The sequence below is a fragment of the Meles meles genome, chromosome 18 (genome assembly GCF_922984935.1).
Source record: "Meles meles chromosome 18, mMelMel3.1 paternal haplotype, whole genome shotgun sequence".
In the NCBI taxonomy this organism is placed as follows: Eukaryota; Metazoa; Chordata; class Mammalia; order Carnivora; family Mustelidae; genus Meles; species Meles meles.
In genome coordinates this window covers 62,710,960-62,733,870 of record NC_060083.1, presented here as the reverse complement: position 1 = coordinate 62,733,870, position 22,911 = coordinate 62,710,960, and the positions used below count along the sequence as shown (strand labels likewise).

At 59.1% G+C, this 22,911-nt stretch overlaps 1 protein-coding gene across 2 annotated transcripts in view; it reads right to left on the bottom strand.

The window, feature by feature from the left end:
* RPTOR (regulatory associated protein of MTOR complex 1) overlaps positions 1-22,911 on the bottom strand; it is a 307,922-nt gene that overhangs the window by 85,563 nt on the left and 199,448 nt on the right. For both annotated transcript variants that reach the window (XM_045984016.1, XM_045984017.1), the window contains exons 8-10: positions 14,049-14,149; positions 13,360-13,504; positions 745-820 (exon numbers count right to left, since the gene is read on the bottom strand). In XM_045984016.1, coding sequence (XP_045839972.1) covers positions 745-820; positions 13,360-13,504; positions 14,049-14,149 — 322 coding nt within the window. The remainder of the gene's footprint in view (positions 1-744; positions 821-13,359; positions 13,505-14,048; positions 14,150-22,911) is intronic.

The window sequence follows — 22,911 nt, the reverse complement described above, 5'->3', positions numbered from 1 at the left end:
TGAGGCACCAGGCAGCCAGCTTGCCCCTGTAGTCTTGGACGGGGTCAGAGACGAAGGTGTGGGGAGAGAAGACCAGCGGCTCCAACCCTCTGCGCCACCTTCCACGGCCTAGGCTACTTCGCTCCGCTGCCCCGGCCCTCCCAAACCTGGAAGCCTCCCTGACCCTTGGGGCGCAGAGGAAGCATGTGCACAGACGTGAGTGACCCTCCTCCTTCCTCAGGGCTCTCGAGGGGGCGGCTGGGTCTGGGGCACACGCGCTCAGACTCCATACGTGAGTCCTGAATGAAGACACGGAGGCCGTGCAGCCGTCGGAGCAAGGGGGGCTCTTGGTGAGGGGCTGTGCAACCCCTAGTGAAGTCAGATCCCTGGCCGGGTGGCCTGGGGACCAGATGTTCCTTCAGGGCTGAACTTTACATGCTCAGGCTCTGGTCAGGAGTCTTGGGAAACCCATAATCCACTCCAGTTAAAAGGCAGAACCCGGAACGCAGGGTCAGGGAGCGTGCATTAAGGAAAGCAGACTGACAAGAACATCATTTTAAAAGCTGACATCTCTTGAGAGCTTGCCATTCAAAATCCTGAACCCCTGGTGGACGTAACCTTTCAAACTTCCGCTAACTGCACCTTTTTCCAGGCAGGCGAAGGAAATCTTACAACGCAGCATCTGGGGGTTCTGCGGACTAGGTGCCCAGGGACGGAGCCTCCCCACCCCCTGGTGGAGCACACGATGCCCTCTGTAGGACTCACCCGAAATGCGGTGCCTTCCTCAATGATGGTGGGGAGCTGCGAGAGGCAGATGTCAACGGCGAGGTCCCAGGCTTGCCTGTGAGAGAACAGAGGGACACCCCCCTCACTGCCTGCTTCTCCGGGAGGGGCCCCGGCTGCGTCTGGGCACAGCCATGGCCATGGGTCCTCAGGAGAAGCAGGAAGACGTCTGGCAGCCCGCTAGAGCTACTGTTTGGTAAATCATTCCTCTTCAAATTTACACAAGAGCTCGGGAAAAATAAAGGGACTCGCCTCACTTTGCACTGTAGTTTCAGCCCCACACTGGATAGTGGTAGCCTGTCCACACCCACGGAGCAGCCGTGGCATCGCTGGCGGACAGCCGCAGTGGCACACACAAACGCTCCACGTGCTTCATCAGGAACGGCCAGTATGGCGCCAGGAGAAGGCGGGTCCGTCTGTGGACTCCCATCCTGAGCAGTGCCCTGTCCTGCCCAGAGTCAGGACTGGTCTGTGCCACCACCCTCCCCAGCACAGAGCCCCAGACCTCTGCCAACATGCGCCACTCAGGGATGAGGCAGGCTGTGCTTGTTTGGGGGACAACAAGTCTCTCCCATGTGTGACCCTGGCCACCTCGCCACCACCTTCTCAAGGCATCAGGACCTGGCTCCTAACATGTACAAAATGGTGAGTGCACCTGCTGGCCTGGCTCTGGGGTCTGGCTCCCCAGAGTCCATTTCCCCATCTCTAAGGGGTAACGATCGCGCCCACTTGCAGGGTCCCTGGGAGACCTGGGATAGCAGGCACGCTGGCAGGGGCACTGATGGAGGGGGACGCTCACGGCTTTCAATGTTCGTTCTAAACTGACACGATGATCACCTCCCTTTCTCTACAGCCACAGATGGAAACCGTGGACACGGCGGTTCCTTCGCCCCTGCTGTCCCCTTCCCTTGCTCATGGAGACAAAATGGGGATCAGCGCACGGATCCGGCTTTCAGCATGGCCACCTCTCCTCCCAGGGAAGTTCCCGAGAAGCGGGATTATGAGACAAGTGGCCCAGTTTCTCCACGTCCCCGGAGATGACCACACCGGGAATGAAAAATGTCAATAGCCAGAAACACAGGAAATGTGGAAGACAAACGAAAGCCTACGGGGCTCTCTGTCATTACTGAAATACATGGAATGCAGTCCAGCTGTCCCGCCCAGCCAGTCTGAACAAGGGCATCCTTCCCCCACCAACCTAATTAAGAGGCAATCAGCGTGTAATCAGAAGTGCCTCAAAGAACAGGCGATAACTGGTTCCCGTATGGTCAGTAAGTGCCCAGGCTGCAGGTGACGCGGTTCTTCAGCAGCACGGAGGGCGATACCGGCTCTTCGTCACCCAGAAGCAGAGGCAACTACTGCAGTTAAACTCTACAAACATCCTTGACTTTAATCTAATAAAAACTCTGAACTTCAAGAGGTGGACGGAAGTGTGCACAAGCTGGGCGCAGGGGGGCATCCAGGGCACTGGCCGCGAGGCCTGGCTCTGGGCCCCAGCGGTCAGCTACAGCGGCTACGGGTGCGCCTGCGAACAGAGCCTAGTGGAGAGGAGAGGAGAGCCGGTGACATGCCCTCTCCCAGCCCCAGCTCCACGAGATCAAGAGTAAGAAGCAGCCTGCAGTGAAAATGCGTCCCTCTCCCTGGCAGCTGTCCGCGGTCCTGGCTGGGTGTCGCTGGCAGCTGTCCGTGGTCCTGCCTGGGTGTCGCTGGCAGCTGTCCATGGTCCCGGCTGGGTTTTCTGGACAGAATATTGGGGGATCCAGGCTGCACTGGGAGAGGCCACCAGGCGGTCTCCTGATGCCCCCCCACCCCCCAGTCCCTCCAAAGAGTGAAAGCCCATGGAGCCCCATCAGGCCCGACAGGGGTGACAGTCCTCCCCGAGAGTGTGCTCTGCATCAGCCCCAGCTGGCCTGACAGCTCCCAAGGCGAGGGCTGGTCCCTCCCTCAGGGACTGAGTCATCAAGTAGCCCAGGACGTTTCCTTTATTCACGGGGACTCTGGGGGCTGTGAACACGGTAGGGAGCCCCGGGACAGGGGAGCCACTGAGATCGCTGGGAGCAAGGCCGAGAAGCTGCTCTGGGCCATGGACAGATGGGCACAGCTGTCTGAGTGCAATAGAAAAGGACTTGGCCCATGGTGCTGAACATGGCAGCACTCAGGAGAACCCTGAAGACCTAGGGACACCTGACTGATGGTCAAAGGTGATGGCCAGTGATCCTCTTCAGGCCTCTGGCTCCTGGTGCTTATGAGGGGAAAGGGCCTGCTCAGGAGACCTGAGCTCCACGAAAGCCCAGCAGCACGAGACTGGTGCTCTCCGCCAGCATCTTATCAGTTGCCTAAAATCGGCTGCATTTTCTAGGGTAAGATCAAAATGAACCTGGAGTCTTAATTCGGGTTCTCACTCAGGGAGAGTGGGAACGTGAGTCCTGGGAAGTCTGAGGCCCTGGCGGTGGGCTGCTGGGCTCCGTGCGCTCTGGCGCCCCAGCAAGCGCCAACCTGGGAGGGTGTCTGCGTTCGCACCTCCTACAGCCCGCGAAGGGGCCGCACGGCGGCGGGAGGGATGCAGCGACAGCCTGGCCAGCTGATCCGATCCGAGCGGTGTGGAGCAGAGGCTCCCCGCGCTGTGGGCTGCTCGATGAGTCACTGCCCGGAAAACGTGCCGTGCAGGCAAGAGCTCGGGTTTTCAGGAAACAGGCCTCGGATGGCAGCCGCCCAAGGAGGGGGCTGGCGGGGGCGCCTTCCAAGAGCACGTGGCCTCCATCTGCAGGACGGCTCTGCGGGAGAGGCGCCCTCGACGGGAACAGAAAGCACAGGTTTTTACTGAGGAGAGAGGCGAGCTTTCAGGACCTGCAGAAATCGACAGTGAAGGAGGATGCATCCCTGATGGCTTCACATCAAAAATTCCACAGGAGCCAGTGCCGAGCGCCCGTCATCAGCCTGCCTGAAGCCAGTGCAAATCAGATTACTTTGTGCTTTAGCCTCAGTTTCGGCTTTGTTCCCTTCCTCCCACGGCTCACAGTTCAACCTCTCCATCAGCACCCAAGGACTGCGGTCACTAGACGGCACGTTACTCATTCCAGGTGCTCTCTCCGACAGCCAGGGGAGCTCGGCTCTGGGCTCACTGGGGACGGGCACACTCTGGCCTATTTACAAGGAGGGGGAGCAAGAGCAAGGGGCACTGTTTTTCCGTGTTCTGTCTCCAAACCAGCTCTGCTGCAAGCCCACGCAGGCAGCGAGCACCGAGTCACCTTGGCAGAACCTGAGCACGGCTGAGCAGGGCCCTCTCAGTGTCTGGGCCTCACGCTCTCCCACCTCTGCACCTGGCCCTCCCACCTGTTCCCCCACGTTCTGTGTGGACAGGAGTGTGAGCTGGACATTTGCCGCGTTCCCAGCCACCGGGTGACAGCAGAAATGAGCACTGCCCATAGGGCTAGCCACTGCGGGGCGGCCGGAGGCCCGGGGCCCAGCGGCTCACACTCAGGCTACATGGAAAGAGAAAGAGACTCTTTTTCACGAAGCACGGGATTCTGTGCTACCAACTAACCTGCACTGCAATACCACCTCTATCCGTGGTAGGGGCAGGGGAAGGGGAGGGGGCGGGGAGGAGGCCGCCCACAGTGGCCGAGTCAGGGTACCTGTATCAGCAGGGGTGAGGCTGCAGCCCTACATCATTGCCTGGCCCGGTATTTACGCCCTGTATTCTGATCTCAGACTTTGATTTCATAAAGAAAGAGAGATTATCACCTTCTCAGGAGGTTTCCTCCTCCTGAGACCTACAACGAGGCAGCATGGCAGAACTTGAGGCCTTCCTGCTAAATTCAGCTGGAGCACCAGGACAGTCCGGGAAGCAGCGCCTACTTAGAAACCATCTTAGCAAATGCAGGAACCAAGCCAAACAGGGCTCATACCCGACGTCTGGGAACTGCAACCCCGCAAAGGGGGGCAACAAGCAAGCCTGACCTTCTGCTCTCTTCCCGCCTGTGCGCTCACTGTATTTTCAGCGTGTGGGTGAGTGTGTGTGTGACCGAGACTTTGTCACCATGGATGCGCCCCCAGGAAGCAAAGACCCTCTGTGTGGGTCTTCTCGCCGCCCCTGGGTATGAACGGAGAGCAAGGCTTGTCCAAGGTGGCCCCACGGGAAAGCCACAGGCGGACACAAAAGCCGGTCAGTACAAGGGGACTAGGACTTCATTCGCTTTGGACAGAGAACTTGGGAAAAGCATTTTAGAAACTGGGATCACTCCTAATGCGGGTGGTGGTGGTGGGTCTATCTACCACTAATTCTCTGTGCGCTCAAGGGACTTGCCCCGGCTGGAAACACCTTTGCCTCCACGTGCTTTGATGGCAGCGATGGGAGAGAGCAGCTGTGGGAGTGCCGGCGTGATGGGTCCCGTGGCAGGCTGGCTGCTCGTCCAGGAGCTGGGACCACGGTGCTGCTTTGGCACAGACGCCGGAGCCGGGGGGGGGGGGGGCTGCACTGCCACAGCGACACTGAGGGCAACTGACCAACCAGATGACGTTTCTGGCCATTATTGCTTCGTCGTGTTCTTATGAGCATCTCCTTCTTGAAATCTAGAGCCCGATTTCACATTCAGCTCCTGATCCAAGTCAGTTAATGCTAAAATTTTCAACACGTAATGGAATTGACTGATGTTTACTTTCTAGCTACAGAATCAGGCTGGCACCGTCGTTAGAAAACCCCTTCCCGACAAAATGTGAGTTACACAGACATGCTCTTCCTCCTTGGAATCCCATCACCACTGATGTCTGGAAGGGAAGCCTGTAGTTTTACTTCCACGGGATTTCTCCGTGTATCAGGGTAGGAAGACATGGTATCAAGCCTTTTAAAAACAGATCCCAACTGGGAGGACCCTTGGATGTGCACAGTGAAGCAGGACAGGCCCCGAAGGAGAGCCCAGTCCACCACGCCAAGACGTGGGCAGGCAGCAACACCACGCATGCCTCCCCGCTGATGGCTACCAGATTTCAGGGACCCAGGGGACACCGGGGCCCTGAATTCCCACCTCCACCCCAAGGGTATCTGTGGTCGCAGCCCCCGCAGTGTCCCCAGCGGGCTGCAGCAGGGCCCCCATGGGTTTGGTTCGCACCTCCGGGAGGTTTCTGAAAGTCCTGTGTTGGCGATCACTGCACATGTGTACGCTCGTATTTAGGGTTACTTATCTGAGAGAGAGAAGGCATGTGCACGTGCACGGGGGCAGGGGAGAGGGAGAGAAAGTCCCAAGCAGGCTCCCTGCTGAGCGCAGAGCCCCCCACGGGGCTCGACCCTATGACCCTGAGATCGTGACCTGAGCCGAAATCAAGAGTTGGAGGACACTGAACCGACTGAGCCACCCAGGTGCCCTCAGCTATCTACATTTTCAAATAAGAAAGTTGTAAGTGAAAATATGAATTTCCGGCTGCTCTTTGACAATGTACCGTGGGCGCCGACTGCCATCGGGAGCAGCACTGGAACGGAGGTCAGCACCTCGCACGGGCAGTGACCCTCCCGGGCCTCTGCCCCTCACCCCTCCCGCGCCCTCATCGGTGCTCCCACAGGACCCACAGAGACCCTGCAGGGCCCGCCACCAGAGCCGACTGGACACAAGGACACTCCTGCTGCCTGAGCCCTTTGAGGCTCACTGCCCCCGAGTTCTGCCCAGACAATGTGCTTTCGGGGGTCAGGCCACTCTGTGCCCCACGGCACACATCCTGAAAAGCCATCCTTTTGAGGTCCATACCCGACGGTGGTCTCCTCCCACAGGTGGCAGCTGGCACCCCAGGACCCTGCGCAGTGCCTCGCCAGCCCATCCGACCCGGAGGCTGTGTGTGCTGCTGGAGCGAGGGCCTGGGCGAGAGCCTGACCCCAGCCCGGGGAGGCCACGACCCATCTCTCGACAGGGCCCGATGGGTCACTCACCCACAGTCCCTTCCGACCTGTCCTGCACCGCCGGCGGCTTCCTGTCCCACCACTCGCACTCATGGTGGGGCCCAAATTCGGGGATGCCAAGTCTTCCCTCCGGGCCAGGAAAGGACAGTGGCTCCGACACACCACACCCGCCTTCCAAGCCTGTTCCCTTGCGCACGAAGCTGAGAAAAGAGTGTCGGTCGCCAGGCTGTGGCGAGGATTAGCAAGACAATGCATGCCAAGTGCCCGGTAAAGGGTCTGGTGCTTCGTAGGCGCTCCATAAACAGTAATCGTGCACATGGTCACCTACACGTCTGTTGACTGCCCTGAACCTTCACACTTCCAGGGGCTGCTGGACGCACGCTGGCAGGCCGACCCGGAGCCCATTCCAGGCTCGCCCGCCGCCAGTGCGCCTGCTCTCGGAGGTGGTCTCGGGCGACAGCACCCGCGCGGCGCTCCAGGCAGAGCCCTCGAGAGGTCCCCTGGTCCCGCCTGTCCTTCATACCCTGGATGTAACTGGTCACCAGGCCCCGTCCATCTCAGCAGATAAAACATCCCGAAATCTGGCTCTGCACATGGAGCCACACAGCCACCATGGGGACTGCAGCCCAACGCGGGACTCCATCCCAGCCGCTTCTGACGCCCCTTCCGCAGCAACGGCCGCCCCCACCCCGCCGGCTCCTGGCCCGCCCTGCTGGCCACCAGCACACGAGGCTCCTTCTCCGAGGTTCCAACCACAGCCACACCCCTGCCCCGCTCCCCGGGGTCCCACTTCTCTGCTCTCCCGACCACACCCCTCCTCTCGCCTGCAGGACCGGGCCCAGCACCACATCCTCTGGGATCCTCTGGTTCTGCGAGTCATGGGCGCTCTTTCCTCGCAGTGAACGCGAGGAACTACCCCTTCTCTGGGAGGCAGTCCCTCTGGGACGATGTCTCATTTTTGATGTTTCGGTGTCTCCACGTCTAGACCCGGCGTGCTGCGGGGCTTTGCCCGCCTATGCCTCCTTGGGCTCAGACAGGACAGTCATGCTCGCGCTGGACACGGGCTGCTCGGCCAGGTTAGGACGTCTGTAAGCCCGGGGAGGTGAGTCAGGACTCAGTGCTCCCGGGCAGGGCTGGTGCAACCGGACTGGAAGCTTTGTGGGGGGAAGCTGCCGCCCAGAAGGCTGTCTTGCTCTGGTACCAGGAGCCTCCCGGGTTCTGCTAAGGGCCCAGGGTCAACGAGCCCCCAGCCCCCTTCTGACCAGGGTCCATCCCTCTGCAGTAAGGCTTTTCTTTACAAGTGCTCCTCGGCCGTGCCCAAGCTCCATGGGGAAGGAGGCCCGGCTGGTCTTTCCCAGGCTGGTCCCCACGACCTGACACTCAACAGATACTCGGGCATTATTTCATACTTTTCTAGACCTTCATGAGGCCACCTAGCGCCCTGTGCTTGGCAGGGGCACAAGGCCTCCCCACAACAGGCTGTTTGGAGGATAATCCTATCTGCCGTACAAACTTGGGACTGAATCTAATGTGGGTGAATGATTTCCAACTTGGAATTTTAATGAGCTCTTGTCACAACATTTGAAACGTATCAAGTGAGGCCAAGTCCCGGCACCAGACCTTACAGGAGTTTACCAGTCATACCTGTTTTGTGCAAAGAAATACTCAACAACTTTTCTGTCTCCAGTTTTGTATTTGGACAAATAACATCTTCATCATAATGACTCAATTGTTAAAAAATAGCTTTTGGTGTCTCAAAAGCTCAAAAGAAATCTACATGCAGACTTAAATTACAAAATCACTATCTGCCGACTTAAAATGGAGAGCCTGCCTGCTGCTGCACAGCGCAGGGGCCCACGTCCCTCGCCCGGGTCGCTGCTCGGCTCCCCGTCTCCCTGCGCGTAACACCCGTCATAATGTGGATGGGATGCTGCTGTCGCTACAGCTTGGGGTCTTGTCACTTAACACATTTGCTCGGGGTGAAGAATCCTCACAAACAATACGTCAAGACTGCTTACAGCCTTTCACACGCACGTACCCTCACCGCACACCGGCTCTGTTAGGTACGAGCTTTAGTCCCAATTCTCCCGTTCACAGCTAAAATGCTGACAAGTGGCTTTATCAACATTTCTCAGTGTCTCATGTTCCTTGCTTTCTCCTCAGCACCTGCCGAATCACCCTCCTGAGCAGGGACTGGAGGGCGTAAGGCAGATGGTGCAGGCGGGGCAGGGCTCAGGGTACCTGAGGTCAGCCAGGCTGCGACCGAGGGCAGGGGGCAGGGTGGGGAGGTCCCACAGCATCCACGGGCGGGACACAGCAGGACAAGTCAGACTCCAGAATGTTTGCTGATGCCCGGCCGCTTCCAACGTCCCGCTGGAGAGGGAGGCCCAGGGCTCTGTCCCCATGGCTGAGGCTGGCTGCACGCCAACACGGGAGGGGACGGAGCTGAACCTGAGCTATAGGAGGGAACTAGGGGGGGTCCTTCTGGTGGAGTCCAGGCCGCCCCGCCTCACGCGGCGGGGTACAGGGCCACTCCCCACCACAGTGTCTGATCACATGCGTTCCCAGGTGCCGTACAAGCTTCCTGGCAGATGACGGAGATGCCGTGACCCTGTGTCAACCCATGTCCCATCCGACATCCTGAAGCCTGCGGACGTGGACACACACGTCCCGACGAGGCCGCACACAGCCATCAGGGCTGCCTGTCGTGGCTGGGCCCTGCCATCCGGCCACTCGCTCCCCTCCCCGCGCCTCCCGTGCTCACCTGCAGAGTGGGGCTGTTGGCAATGACGCCTGTCGCGAGGGGCAGGACTCAGCGCGTGGAAAGCATTTACAACACACGACCCACAGGACGTACTGAGCAAGTCGCTGGTGTGATTATTTCCGTATCCGGCACCTTTTGATCATGTGCTGTGACTTGTTTGCGCCTCTGCCTCAGTAAAGACCACGGCGCACCATCTTCTCACCCGCCCACAGCCTGCCTTCTGCGCACAATCCCCATGGACTTTCCAGCCGTCTGCCTTCAGCAAGATGCTGCCTGCCTCCCGGGGGGCCCTGGCACCGACCTGGAACTGACTTCCAACAGAACTCGGCCACGGGGACGCTGTCCCTGCTGCTCTGTCACACCGTGTGGGCTGCTGGGCCCTTGCTGGCTGAGGAGGCTTGAGGCGCCTGGGGGACCCCACGTGGCAGGGACTGCGGGTCCTTGCAGCCTGGTGAAACCCCCAGCAGACCAGTCCCCCGCCCCACAGACACATAAGCACGGGCGCTTCAAGCCACTTGACGTGTGGAAATGCGGTTGTTCCGCGACAGGTAGCGTCCACCCCCGATGAGTCCTCAGACCGCAGGGTTTCTGCTTCGAACAGAAGAACGCATCTGTCGGGGAAACAGCCAACCGGCTTTCTCGGAACGTTCTTTCAGTTTGTCGGCTGGTTTCCGTGTTCCCCTGCATTGCAGCAGAGGGCGCCTGGCTTCCAGCCACCCTTCCTGGGCTAAGCCTGGGCTCAGTGGGAGCCACGGACGCCTCACCTGTCCCTTCCCACCAGGTGGAGAGCTGACAAAATGGTTTCTTCGCGTTCACGTGAAACGCCGGGATGGCACACAACACATACGCTTAAGGTTCAGGTTCAAAAAGAAAAGGAAAAAAAACCTAAAGCACATAAGTTCCTTTGGCCATGAAGGTAAAACCAAAACCACCAGCCCCCGCCGATCTTCAGGATCCGCCACCCCAGGGCCAGAGCTGCTGGAGACAGGCAGGCCGCGCCCCTCATGCCGACGGTGGCCGCCAAGAAGTGCTTACGCTTCTCCTCCCCGAGATTTTACCTTAAACCTTTCCTTCAAAATGTTCATCACACTACATTAAGAAAGACCATAACGCACAGCAGAACAGGCTGGAGAGTAAGGGGGGGCGGGAGTGGAGGCGTGTCTCTAGCCCCTCCCGCTTTTCCTGCTGGAAGGACGCCTTCGAGGGGACAATCACAAGGCAGCAGAGTGGCACCTGTCTCAGCTGGGGGGCCCTGGGACGGCGGTCGCAGGCTGACTTCTACGTTTACTTCCATGTGAACAAAATTCCCTCCCAGCACTTGGGGGCTGGACCGTCCTGCGCTCCCTGTGATGGACCTGAGGGTGTGGTGACAAGCTCCACCGGAGCAGCTGGAAAGAGGCTCACTTTTCTGGATGAGGAAAGAAAATGTGCTTCAAGGAAACAAGCTGGACAGGAGCCAGGAAGTTGGACGCCTCAAGGAGACCCAATGCCACTTCACGCTTCTGCCTCTCGGAGAGGTCCCCTGGAGTGACAGGAAGCCTGTGAGACAGCCGGAGCCGCACAGCAGCCTGGCCCCTCAGGGAGCCCAGAGCTGTTCCGAAGGGTCACTCTACCGTCAGAGCTGCATGCGGTGGAGGCTTGGACGAACGGGGCCGCTGAGACCGTACTGCTGGTTGACCTTCCTCTCGCCCAACCCTGCGGCCTCCCATCCCGGGTCTGGTCCGGGAACCTCCTCCACAGCGCCGGGTGCCACGTGCCAGCTCTGGGACGAGCCTAACCTGCCACAGCTGGAATCCACCGACGGGGAGTGGGGGGGGGGGACAGGCCAGATGGCGCTCTGTACGACGGGGGGCCATGGAGGCTGACTGAGCAGATGACAGCGTCTTCGGGGTGTGTTCTAGCTGCAGAGGGGCCCTGAGGTGCGAAGGGAGGCCAGACCAAGAAAGGAGGACAGCCCGCGTGTACACAGACAGCTGCTAGCCATTCCGCCTGCCTCAACACCGTGAGGCTCTCCCCACGTTCACCTGGGCCTCTGTGTTTCCGTGCACAACGCGTAAATATACACGCAGATCTGCTTCACGAGACTCGCAGGAGAGAGGGCCATATTTCCAGCCTTGGGAGCCAGCAAGAAAAGGTGTCCTTAAAGTGATGGCAGGATCACGGGCTGCTGCTGTCACGCCTAACCTCTGGACCGTAAGCGGCTCTTACACAAACTCCAGAGTTCAGAAACACTGTAAGAGGCCGACCCTGGGGAAAGGAGTCGGGGAAGACAAGTAGAGGCCGGCCGTCTGCAACTGCCTCCTTCCCCGGCTGCCGTCGCTCTGGCCCCACGTGTCTTGTCTGCTCGCTGCTCTGGTCCTGGTCTCTGGCGTCCTCTCCAGCACGACGTGGTTTTTACTCCGAGCCACTGAGCCTGTCTTCCAGGAGGCGTTTCTGCAGCCAGAGGAAAGTACGCTAACAGGAACATGCTCTCCGGGGGCTGTGCTGGGCTGGGCTAGAAGAGGATGAGAGGGTGCAGGCGACGTCCCCGACACCCGTGCCTTGCGCCCACTCATGTCTCCATCTCGTGAGGAATCCGCTTGGCCAGCGGGGCCCTGCGGCCTGGAAGGTGTGTCACCAGGCAGTTGGTGTGGTGCCCATTTCCTACGGCTTACCCAGTTTTCCTCCCAAGACCACACAAGGCACTGACCCCATGTGATTTTTTCACCTTTCTTCCCTTTTCTTAGTAATAGATGTTTTATTGAAACCCGGTTCAGAAGAAAGACAGGATTTAAGACATCACTTTTCCTAATGGAGAAGGCTTGTTTGAGGATCCAATCTTCCAGAAACATCGGTCTTCATTCTAATGATTCAGGCTAAGTACCAGGATGGGCTTCGAACACTCTCCCAGTCCGGGCCCCGCAGGGCAGCTCGGCATTCTGTGCGCACACGTGACCTCCTTCCGTGCAGCGACTCCGCCCCGGCCTGTGCTCCCCGCTGCCACTCCGGAAGCAGGCGCAGAGGAGGCGTGTTCCGGCTCTCTGTGCACAGTCCGGGGCTGTGCCCAGCACAGCAGGCCCCGATTCCCTGCACAGACCAGAATATTCCTTCCTGATTTCCCTTCAGTGGATGAGGGCAGTGAGTCTACAAACCTGGCCCCGGTTCTCTGGGTTTTCAGTGCCAGAGAAAGCGGTCGTGCACATATTAAAAAAAAAAAAATCACCAGTGGAAATAAGCCTGGCCGTGGAAACACAGCACGAGTGACCTGCTGTTTCTAAGTGTCCGCATTAGGGTTTCCCCACGGGCGGACACAGCTCGGACGCACTCCTCTGCGGGTACCCTGTTTCCATACTGCCCCAGACTCCGCCCGTGGGACGGAAGCGAGGAAACAAGGGAACCGATGCCTTCTGGTACAACACGGGAGTGAAAGGCAGTTCACGGTGGTACCTTGTTACTATTGTTCCTAGTGGCTCGAGCGGCAACAGCCCCATTTGGGGGAAACTATGACCAATGGTCCTGAAGACCTCACGCGTGCGCTCCCGTGACGTAAGCACGCACACTAACTGGGCGCGAGCCCCACGGTCTCAGTCTGGCGGAACCACCTGACACTTGAGGGCCCGTTGGCAGTCTCCCCTCCCTGCACTGGTCCCTGCAGGGTCACAAGCTCACGGGCCGGCCTCTCCGGCCCCGGGTCACGGGATGGCTTACGTCTGGATGTGTGGTCCCGCTCCATCTTCAGAGACCCGCCCAGGCACCTGTGCCGCGGAAGGAGACGGACGCGTCCCGCCCCTGTGCAGAGACCTCTACGTAGGCCTTCACCTACTCGTCAGCACCACCGGTCTCCAAGCTGGCGAGTCCCGTTTGTTTCATGTAGTTCCACGGAACTCGTCCTGCCGTACAAATGGACAGAAACCAAGCCACTCAGAGAACGACACACCGTCGGGTATGGCCCGGCCGGGACACTTACCACATGGCGTGCATGTAAGTGGGGGGCAGGCGTGGGCTGCTGACGGGGGTGCAGTTATAGGACCTCATGATCCTTTCCGCCAGGAGAAAATTTCGAAACAGACTAGCCACCAGCAGGTCCTGTCTGAAGAGCTTTTGGAAGAGATCTGAGGGCAGATAAAACAGATAAAGGTATTTCGGTGATTCATGTCCAGCATTTAAGCCAAACACATAAATTTACTGCCATCGGAATTTTTTACAAGCAGGTTGGGACTAACAGGCACACTTCCCATGGGTCTCACACACACACACACACACACACACACACACACTCGAACACAAACACCAAACCCCAGCCAGTCACTAATGAAAAAATCCAAGTCTTAAATAGCAGCTTTTAAGAAATCTGGTTTTAAAAAACCTGGATTGTGCCAATTTTTATGAAGAAAAGTGAGTCCTGAGTCCACCTAGAAACGAACACCCTGATGTCAGAGCAAAAGCTCACGTGGGGCTTAGTGTCCGCTGCTGCTCATGGTCCCCAACCCGGTGACCCATGGAAACCTCTGGGGCTCTTGCCTCCTCCTCCTTCCCCTCCTGCCCCTCAGCTTTCCTCAATGACAAGACCTCCTTCCTCATCGCAAGGGTAGGCGCCTCCCGACTGCGAGCCAGCGGCCTGCCCCTGCCCCAAGCTGGCCGGCCAGGCCCCCTCACCCCGAGGGAGCACGTTCCACGCGATGGTGTCTGTGATGGCTGTGAAGATCCAGTTCAGTTCTCCCAGGGGCGTCCTCCGGTCATTCAGCCGGCCGGGAATCCTAGGAGACACGGGGCGCTTCGGTTAGTGACTACCTGGCTACTGCGGAGGGTTGGAGAGAGGAGATGGGGAAGGACAGAGGCAGGGAGACCAACAGCTCGGGGCAGAGGCAGGGGAGCCTCGCCATGCCGGGAGAACGGCCTCCAGCCTCCCCTCCCTCCTCTCAGGCGCCCCCGACGCAGGGGACGGACCCAGTGGCTCCCCACACCACTCCTGCAGCCTCCACGCACAAGACACGGGCCGTGGACAGGCCCACAGGGCAGCCCGTGGCGTCTGTAGAGAGGAGCCTGGCCCAGCCCTGTGGCTCCAGGCTGTGGAAGGCACTTCCAACCCGGCCGCCGGGAAGGAGGGCTCGTCCTCTGGGGTCAACTCACCTTCCATTCACTCATCATATACCAGAGCCCCGACTCTGTGGCCAAGTGCTATTCTGGCGCTGGGAGGTAGCGGGGGGCGGGGGGACCCCTCAGTCCACCGGGGAGGACAGACAGGAAGCCATTCAACATGCACAGCTGTGACTGCACGGGGATAGGGCCCACGGGGCAGGGGACAGGGCCCACGGGGCAGGTCCAGGGCACCGCGACAGGCACGGCAACGGAGGGCCTCGCTGAAGAGGAGACGCCGCAGCACAGGCCGGTCACACTCAGAGGGAGACCGAGTCGGGCAGAGCCTGGACGTGGGCTTGTGTCTGCCGAGCGGTAGCCCTGGCTCCACGTGTGACACGTTTAATTAGATCCGACAGGAAGCTTGTTTGTGTTTTCTCCCAAAAGGAAAACGTTCACAGCAGTCTGGCTCAGAGACTAAACTGTGACCCCTGCTCTTCGTAAGAGTGAACAGACTAGGAATTTCCATCATAGCAGCCGCTTGGTTCCCTGTCGTCGCATGAACGATGCCCAAGTGGCCTCAGCAACGGGCAGCGCGAGCTTCCTCACGGGGCGGCCGCAAGTGCCCCTTCCTTCTACCAACTGCCTCTTCCTTCAGGAATAAACAAGTGGCCTTAGGGACAGGACACGAAAAACAAAGGAAGGGCCAGCAAAATATCTGAAAACAGCATTACTGCTCCAATAGTCTGAACTGTTGAAAAACATTTCTCAAATTAAAAAAAAAAATCGTATGTCCACAGGGAGACTCCAGTGTGTTGGGACTGAAAGGCTTTTGCAAACACAGTCAAGCTACTGGCTCTGGTACGGCTGACTTAGAAAGAAAGCAAGGTTTGTTTTTTTGTTTTTGTTTTTGTTTTTAAAGATTTTATTTATTTATTTGACAGACAGAGATCACAAGTAGGCAGAGAGGCAAGAAGAGGAGGGAGGAAGCAGGCTCCCCGCTGAGCAGATAGCCCGATGCAAGGCTCCATCCCAGGACCCTGAGACCATGACCTGAGCCGAAGGCAGAGGCTTAACCCACTGAGCCACCCAGGTGCCCCGAAAGCAAGGTTTGTTCTTAGGGAGAGAGAGTGTGGTGGGGACAGAAGGAAATAATGTTTTTTTAAGTTTGATTTTATTTATTTTAGACAGAGTGGGGGGATGGGGGGGAAGAGGGAGAAAAAGAATCTCAAGCAGACTCGGGGCTCAATCCCAGGACCCTGAGATCATGACCTGAGCCGAAACCAAGAGTCAGACGCTCACCCAGCTGAGCCCCCTGAGGGCCGCAATAACGGCTCTTACTGGCTCTGTGGGTTGGGTCTAAGGATTCCCACCACTAAGAGAAGTAGAGGCCCCCAGGCGAACACGCGGCACAATGACAACAGGACTGTCCCCCTCTCTCGGCCTGCGGGGCTGTTCCTTTCTCCACCGCCCCCTTCCAAAAGGACAGCACATGCCGGTGGCCCAGTGGCCTGCTCTCGGCCCTGGAGCAGGAAGGCAAGGAGCTGTGGACGGCACAGCAGAGCAAATACCGCCACCCCTCAACGAGCAGCAGCCAGGCGAGCGTGGGGCGCACCCCCCAAGAGAAGACATTTATGAAACCCGAGCAAACAGCCCAGGAGCATTTCACTGGCGTCCTCCTTCCCGGCCCACGAGTGCCAGTGCAGACGCCTGGGTTGCTGCCCCGGAAGGAACACGGCACTAGGGGCTGATGGGGAGGAGGGGCCTTCGGGAGGGCCAGAGGGTGGGCAGGGAGCCCGGACGTGTTAGCTCGGGGCTTGGGTCCTGCATGTGCGGAGGAGGAACACACACACCGAGACCCTTGCAAACGACATATCCGTAGGCTCGCCAGCACGATGCTCCGCAGTCGCGCTGCCCGGCCTGTGCGCGAGGACTCTCGCTGCAGCACCGCCGGCCTCTGCACGGTGGCTCGGGGCGAGAAGGTGGTGCGTCTGCAGGGCCGCATTCTGAGGCTGGGGCCGCCGGCAGGACCAGCGGACGCGCGAAGTGTGGGAGGAGCAAGCACTGGAGAAAGCGGTGACCCTCCACGTCTCGTCACGGCTTCTCTCTGCCCATTATTCAGAGGTCGCCACACTGCGAGGTGGAGGGCCCGTCCCTACCTCGGACACCTGCTGCAAGTCCCACGGGTCCCCAAAGCCGGGAAGGACTCTCGGAACTCAGTGAAAGCGGTGACGCTCTTGCTTATGGCTCACTGGAGAGAACTACAAGGACACCGGAGCCGGTGTGGAGAAGGACGCGCGGGGCAGAGTCCAGGAGAGGTGCGGAAGGTGGGGTTTCCGTGTCCCCTCCCAGCACCCACACGTGACAGGGCGCGCAGCACTCTGCCAACTGGGGTCGGGAGGAACCCCAGGGCCTTGGTGGCCACCTCAGAGCCCTGGTTGGCTGCCTGGCTGCCCACGAGCCGAATGGCGCCTCGAGGTGGACAGACGACATACTCCAGCCCTAAACTGAAGTCACATGGTCGGCCTCTCCGGGGGAGCGGGACCCACCCTGAGATGATCGTGTGTGGCCGTCCCCTGCCCTAAACAATGATGCTCCTGTCGGGAATGGTACAGGCGTTCTCTGTACCGGCCAAGTTCTCGACTACACACCAAGAGTAATCTGTTCACTGTCCAGGACAAACCTGTTCAGGACTAGTGTGCAGGTTTGGGATTCACGTGCCGTGGTGGGCGCAGTCTCTTCACTGGACTAAGCCAGGAGGTGGGTCGGTGGGAAGCTGGGCCAGGTCGTGCACGCAGGCCTCTCGGCTGGGTGGCCAAGGGACCCGCTGCCTCCACCCCGCTCTGGATGACGGATCGCACAGAAGAAAAACCCGACCCGACCGCTGGATGGCATGAGTCAGGGACACGCCGGGCCTCAGACGATGCTCTGGGCGTAGAGCCAGCGCCTCCTGTCTGGACCGGCCCGACCTACTAAAACCACCGCAGCAAGCCTGCTTCCAGAAACCAGCCCGAAACTGGACACAAGGAACGGGCCCATGAGACACGCAGGGTTTTATTTACAGGGTGAAAAGTCGGAAGCTAGAAACGTTACCAAAATGAGAGAAATGAATAAGAAAACTACAAAACAACCGCGTGAAATTACTAGAGCTAGCAGACTGTGGCTTATGAATATTTCAGGGATCTGGGAAAACGCTTGCTTCAAAACATTAAGGAGGCAAGACAAATCCCACACAGTCATCAGCACACGGGCTGTGCAGGCGGGAGATCAGAAGACAAACCCAAGACACCACCATGGGGAGGTTCTTCCTGTCTCGTGCACGCACGCGGGTCTGGTGTGCACCCCACTTGAGCAACGGGGAGCAAGCCAAACCCCCAGTCCCTCGCCTCCCCGCCCTGGGCCCCCAGTGCTCAGGCCAGGGGAGCAGGCAGCTGGTGGGCGACAGGATGGCAAGAGTGTGACCAAGGTCCATCTCCAGACCCCGACCAAGTGCATCACTCACATGAGCCAGGTCGTCCTGCATCGAGACGAGGTGACCGGCACAAGCTGGATGCGCGGGTAAAGGGATAACACACTCCCAGAGGCACAGAGCTGCTGAGGTCCCTGTCCTGGTGGGCGGGCGGCCAGCCAGTGTGACCAACAGAGGCCGGTCCTTCTCAGGCGAGGGTCAGTGCGCACTCAGGTGTTTAAAAAAAACCTGCAGCTTGTGGCCAGCCCCAGCAGGTGCGTGCACGCCCCCACGCCCACCACCTGGATCCCACTAATCTCTCTCACTAAGCTCATCATGAAAGCAGAGACACAGCCGTCTGCCGCCTGGTCTCAGACAGACCCGTCCACCCACGCGTCCGAGAAGCATCCTCTCCACGTGGCACATGCGGGCGCACACCTGGGATGCAGAGTGTGACTGCGTCAACGCCCCTCACGTGTCGGTCACTTAGAATTAAATCGCTTCCGGAACTGCTTGCTTCTGTTTTCCTTTCTGTATCAGAGTGTAGTGAGCAACGTCGAAACCCAGCGGGTCTGGAGGCCATCTGGGTCAAGGGCGGTGGGCATGGGGCCACGGAAGGTCAGACCCAGGATCACATCTCATCCCCCCAAAGAGTCTTGTTAATCATCACGGTGGTTCTTTTAAAACTGAAATCCATAGCGTTAATTAATCAAGGACTAACTGTTGTAAGAAAAGCATAAAAAGCCACAGTTTACAAACAGATCACTGAACTGGGAGATGAGAAAAGCCTCCAGTCCAGGCTGTGCTGTGTCCGGGGAACTCCTGGCAACTTCCCGGCTCTGGGTCACGGAGCCTGACCTTATGTGCAAAGCAGGGATGAAAATAAGACGGACGGCTCTTCCGAGGGAGACACAGCAGCCGCAGCCCTGCAGAGTGCATGGCCCTCCCTGCACCCCTGCAGTCACCAGCATCCACGTCCCCCAACAGCTGGGCTCACGTGCAGCTTTCCGATTCTTGCCAGAAACGATGCTCTGCGATCGGCATACCCAGGTCATCACCAGCAACCCCCAGCCCCCAGCCTGGTATATGGTAACTGTACCTTGGTATCCACACCCCAATTTTTAGGAGGCCTGGAAGTGTGAGGCCTCTGGAATGTCAGACTGTGCCCTCCTTCTGGGACCATGTTCTCCCTCTCCGACACCAGTCTTCCTACCGTCCACCATCTGTGCAACTGGCCCCACACGGGATACGTGTGACTTAGCCTCTGACACGACACGGCCAGCTCCAACCCGGCCATCATCTTCCAGCCAGCCCGACCCGCCAGATACGGCACAGGCTGTGTTCTCAGGCTGTCCTGATGGCCCCAAGGACGAGGGAAGTGCACAACTCTGCACTGTCCTGCGGAGGGGGTGAGCACGCCGCCCGCACGGTGGCCCTTCCCCGCTCGCCCTGTCCTCCCCAGTCTCTCGGTCTCCATTCCGAGCTGTCTCTGCCCAACACCTGCAGGGCCCTTCTGTTGTCCACAGGAAACAAGAAAATACAAGAATCCTCAACCCACAAAACCTACCAATCACCATGGGCAGCCTGTCCCGGTCCTGGTGTCTGTCCGTCTGCCTCCTTCCCTAACCTCGCTCACCTATCTTCACAGCTCCCTGCCATCACGACCCCGTCGCTCCCCGGATCTCGCCCCCACCTCAGAGGCTCATGGCTTCTCTTCCACCAAAGCTCGAAGTCTCAGAGACACGGCTCACCCGTTCTCCAGCCCCCAAGCTGGGACAGCTCCCGTTTCTGGCTTCCATCTGCCTTTGCTGCCAAGCGACTTTCTGGACCCAGGCCCCTCTGCCTTGGCTCACACCATGTGGGGTAATGGCCCTCCGCATCCCCGTGGCCAACACCCTGCCAGCGTCTCTGCTGCTGCTGCACGGTTTCCGGCCACGGGGCAGCCACCTCTCCTTAAGCAGAGCTCCTCGGGCTGCGTGAGTGGGGCCGGCTGCTCCCCGGCCTCCTGCTGCCCAGGCCCCCCGAGACGGCCTCTGTGAGGCTGCAGGGGAGCAAGGGCCAAACTACCGCCAGGGAAGTCAAGTGGAACGTTTCCCACGTGGCTTCAAACCAGGGATCATCGCCTGCCGTGACACAGGAAACTCTGGAGCGAGCTCCCGTCGCTTCTCCCCGTCCCTCCGGGCAGGTCGGTCGCCTCGCTGCTGACCCAACGCCGCTTCCTCCCGCCTGCTCAGGGCGCTCCGCAGCCCGCGTGGGGTGGCCTCCCTGCCCTCCTCGAGCTGCTTCCGGCTCCGTCTTTACAAGCAAAGCTCCAACCTCACTGTCCACAAAGACATTCTTGCCCACGGCAGCCCTTCAGCTGGACCTGGGCGATGCCCTGCATGTCTGTTCACGTCCTCTGGCACTCCGCCGGCCAGTCCCCTCTGTTCCTCTGACCGAGTCGCCGTTGCTACACGCACGCTCGTCGCTGCCGGAACCAGGTCACAGTTTTCCTTGATACAGACCATCTGCCTGCAGCATTCGGCCACGTGCGAGTGCTCGGCATGGCCCTAGCAGCCCACAGATGTGAGCCAGGTCACCCCCTCTTTGCACCACAGCTCTCTGAGGTCCTCACGGGTTGTGCGGCTGACACGGAGCCACCCCGCCCCCTCCGGACGGCCTGGCTGTAGGCAGGGAGGAGGGTGGCACTGGGCACCCAGGCCCATCGCAGCTTTCAGGACGGGGTCTCCCAGCTGCGGCGTGGCCTCCCCCAAGTCCGCGGTGCCTCCGCAGGGTGACCCGTGCTCCACAGTCAGCATGGGGCTGGTCTGCGCCGTGAAGAAGCCAGGGTCGGCTTCTTTCCCTGCCCCCCCCCCATTACCGCCCCAAACCTGCGTTCCCCAGCCCGCACAGAGGCCCGTGGGAGATGTTGTGTCTGGTGTGATTTGTGCTTCTTGGGTACTTTCTGTTTCCCCCGAGCTTTCTCTTTCACTAAATATGCCACATTCCAGCCACGTGGAACTTGCTGTTTTCAAATGGTCCATGAGCCCCCACACCCGTGCAGACCACTCCCTCCCTTCTCTCTTGGCTTTGGGAGCCCCGAGCAGTCCTCTAGTTGGCCTGCTCCCATACAGCATCCCTGGGGGCTCCTCCTGTCCTAGGGGCCTGCTGGCCTGAGGGCTGCTGCAGAGACTCCCACGGAACCCCGCAGAGGCCTCTACCAGACATGGACGCGCCACCAGCCTGTCCACAACTGGGCAGAAGCCGTGGGAGCGCGGCTTCACCGTCTTACCCAGGGCTCAGCACCAGCCGCTGACGTCTAACAGGTGCTCCATCCATATTTGATGAGCGAAGGAATGATCCCTCCTGTGCGATCGCAAGCTCCGTGTAAATAAGATGTAAAGTGAAAAACCATGGTTTCTGATAAAATGATGCAGACTCACTAAAAATACTCAGGTGATATGAAGATAACACACATCATCCCGAATTCCTTCATTTAAGAACCACTGGACCCATCCTGCTGACCGTCCTCTCTTCACACACAGAATCAAGTATTCTGAACGCACAGGGCTGCTACATTTTTGTTAAAAACACCCACAAAAACACTGAGAAAAAAGGCTTGGAAGGGCAAATGCGCACCAGAGTCGTAGCATGAGGGAGTCAGTGTGGTGGATTTTTTAAATGATTGACGCTCTCCTCGCCTCTCTGTGTCTGATGGCAGATCTGTGCTGAACACAGGCTACTTGCGTAATGAGGAAAAATCAAACTTTCTTCTTCTCTAGTAAGAGGAAGGCTACAGCGAGAGATTATAAACTGTGTTACCTTATAAATTTGCACCATCTCACATTCAACTAAAATAAAGGCTGAACCTCTATGTTGTCTGCTCTAAACAGCCTCACGAGCACGGCGGCGTAGAGAGCCTTGGGCTGGATCATTTTCCCACGAGGGATCTGTTGTGTAGAAATGCTCCACGACTAGAACGCGGGGCCGGGAGCCCAGCAGCTTCTTTTCGAAATACCCGGCCGGCACCCTGCGGCGGGGTATTTGGGGACAAGAGGCGCACCCACAAAGCAGTGGCTCCCGGCCAGCGGGGCGGCGGGAGGGGAGGCCCCGAGAGTGTGTGTCCTGTGCACGAGGCTTTCCTCAGTCACCGAGGGCTTGTGGGAAACAAAGTCACACATGTACAAGGCCCACACGTACTCAGCCTCAACCGTTACAAAAGCGCAGCTGAGCGGGGACAAAGCGCCCCGTGCAGCGGAGGCTGGACCCACTCCGGACGGCACGCGTGAGGTTTCTGCACGCCTACTCCCTCCTGAACCGGATCATGCCACACGTCTACAATACTCTTCTCCAGACTCTCCGTACTTGGAACTGGGTCCAATTCAACTCTCTAAGGTCATCTGATTTCTTCATAAAGTGCCATTTGCGCTAGCCATTTGCAGATGCCAAGTGACCCACTCGTGTGCACAAAGCCCGTGGTTTCGCGCATGATCCCTGAGACCAATCCGCGCATCTGCTGTTCTGCCGGCAGGATCTTTCCCCTGGGCTGCAGGACGGCATCCGCGCGGATGGGAAGGGATGGGAAGGGAAGGACAGCGATGGGAAGCGGGACGGAAGCCTGGCTGGGAAGTGAACCTCGCTTGTGGAAACACAGAAGGCCTGGATGCAGAGCGGCCGGTCTCCACGCAGACTCGGAGGGTCAGCCGCACGGCCATGCGGTGCTGCCCAAACAGCGGAGTCAGCCAGGCCCCAGCGCACATCTGCAAACCCTGGGGTGTGTGGCTCCATTCCCTGCCTTGGGCTCGGGCCTAACGAGCTCCCTTGCGGGCAGTGGCAGGTTAGGTGACTCACACCCCCGCTGAGCACTAGCAAGGCTGCGCAGGTGCGGCGGGCGGGCTTCCTGAAGGCAACGGAAGACCTGCAAGCCTGTGGGGGATTGTGGGGCCAAGACCGGAGAGGGACCCCGAGGTGTCAACCGGCATCTGGGGCTGCCTCTCTCTCTGAGGCGTCTGGCAT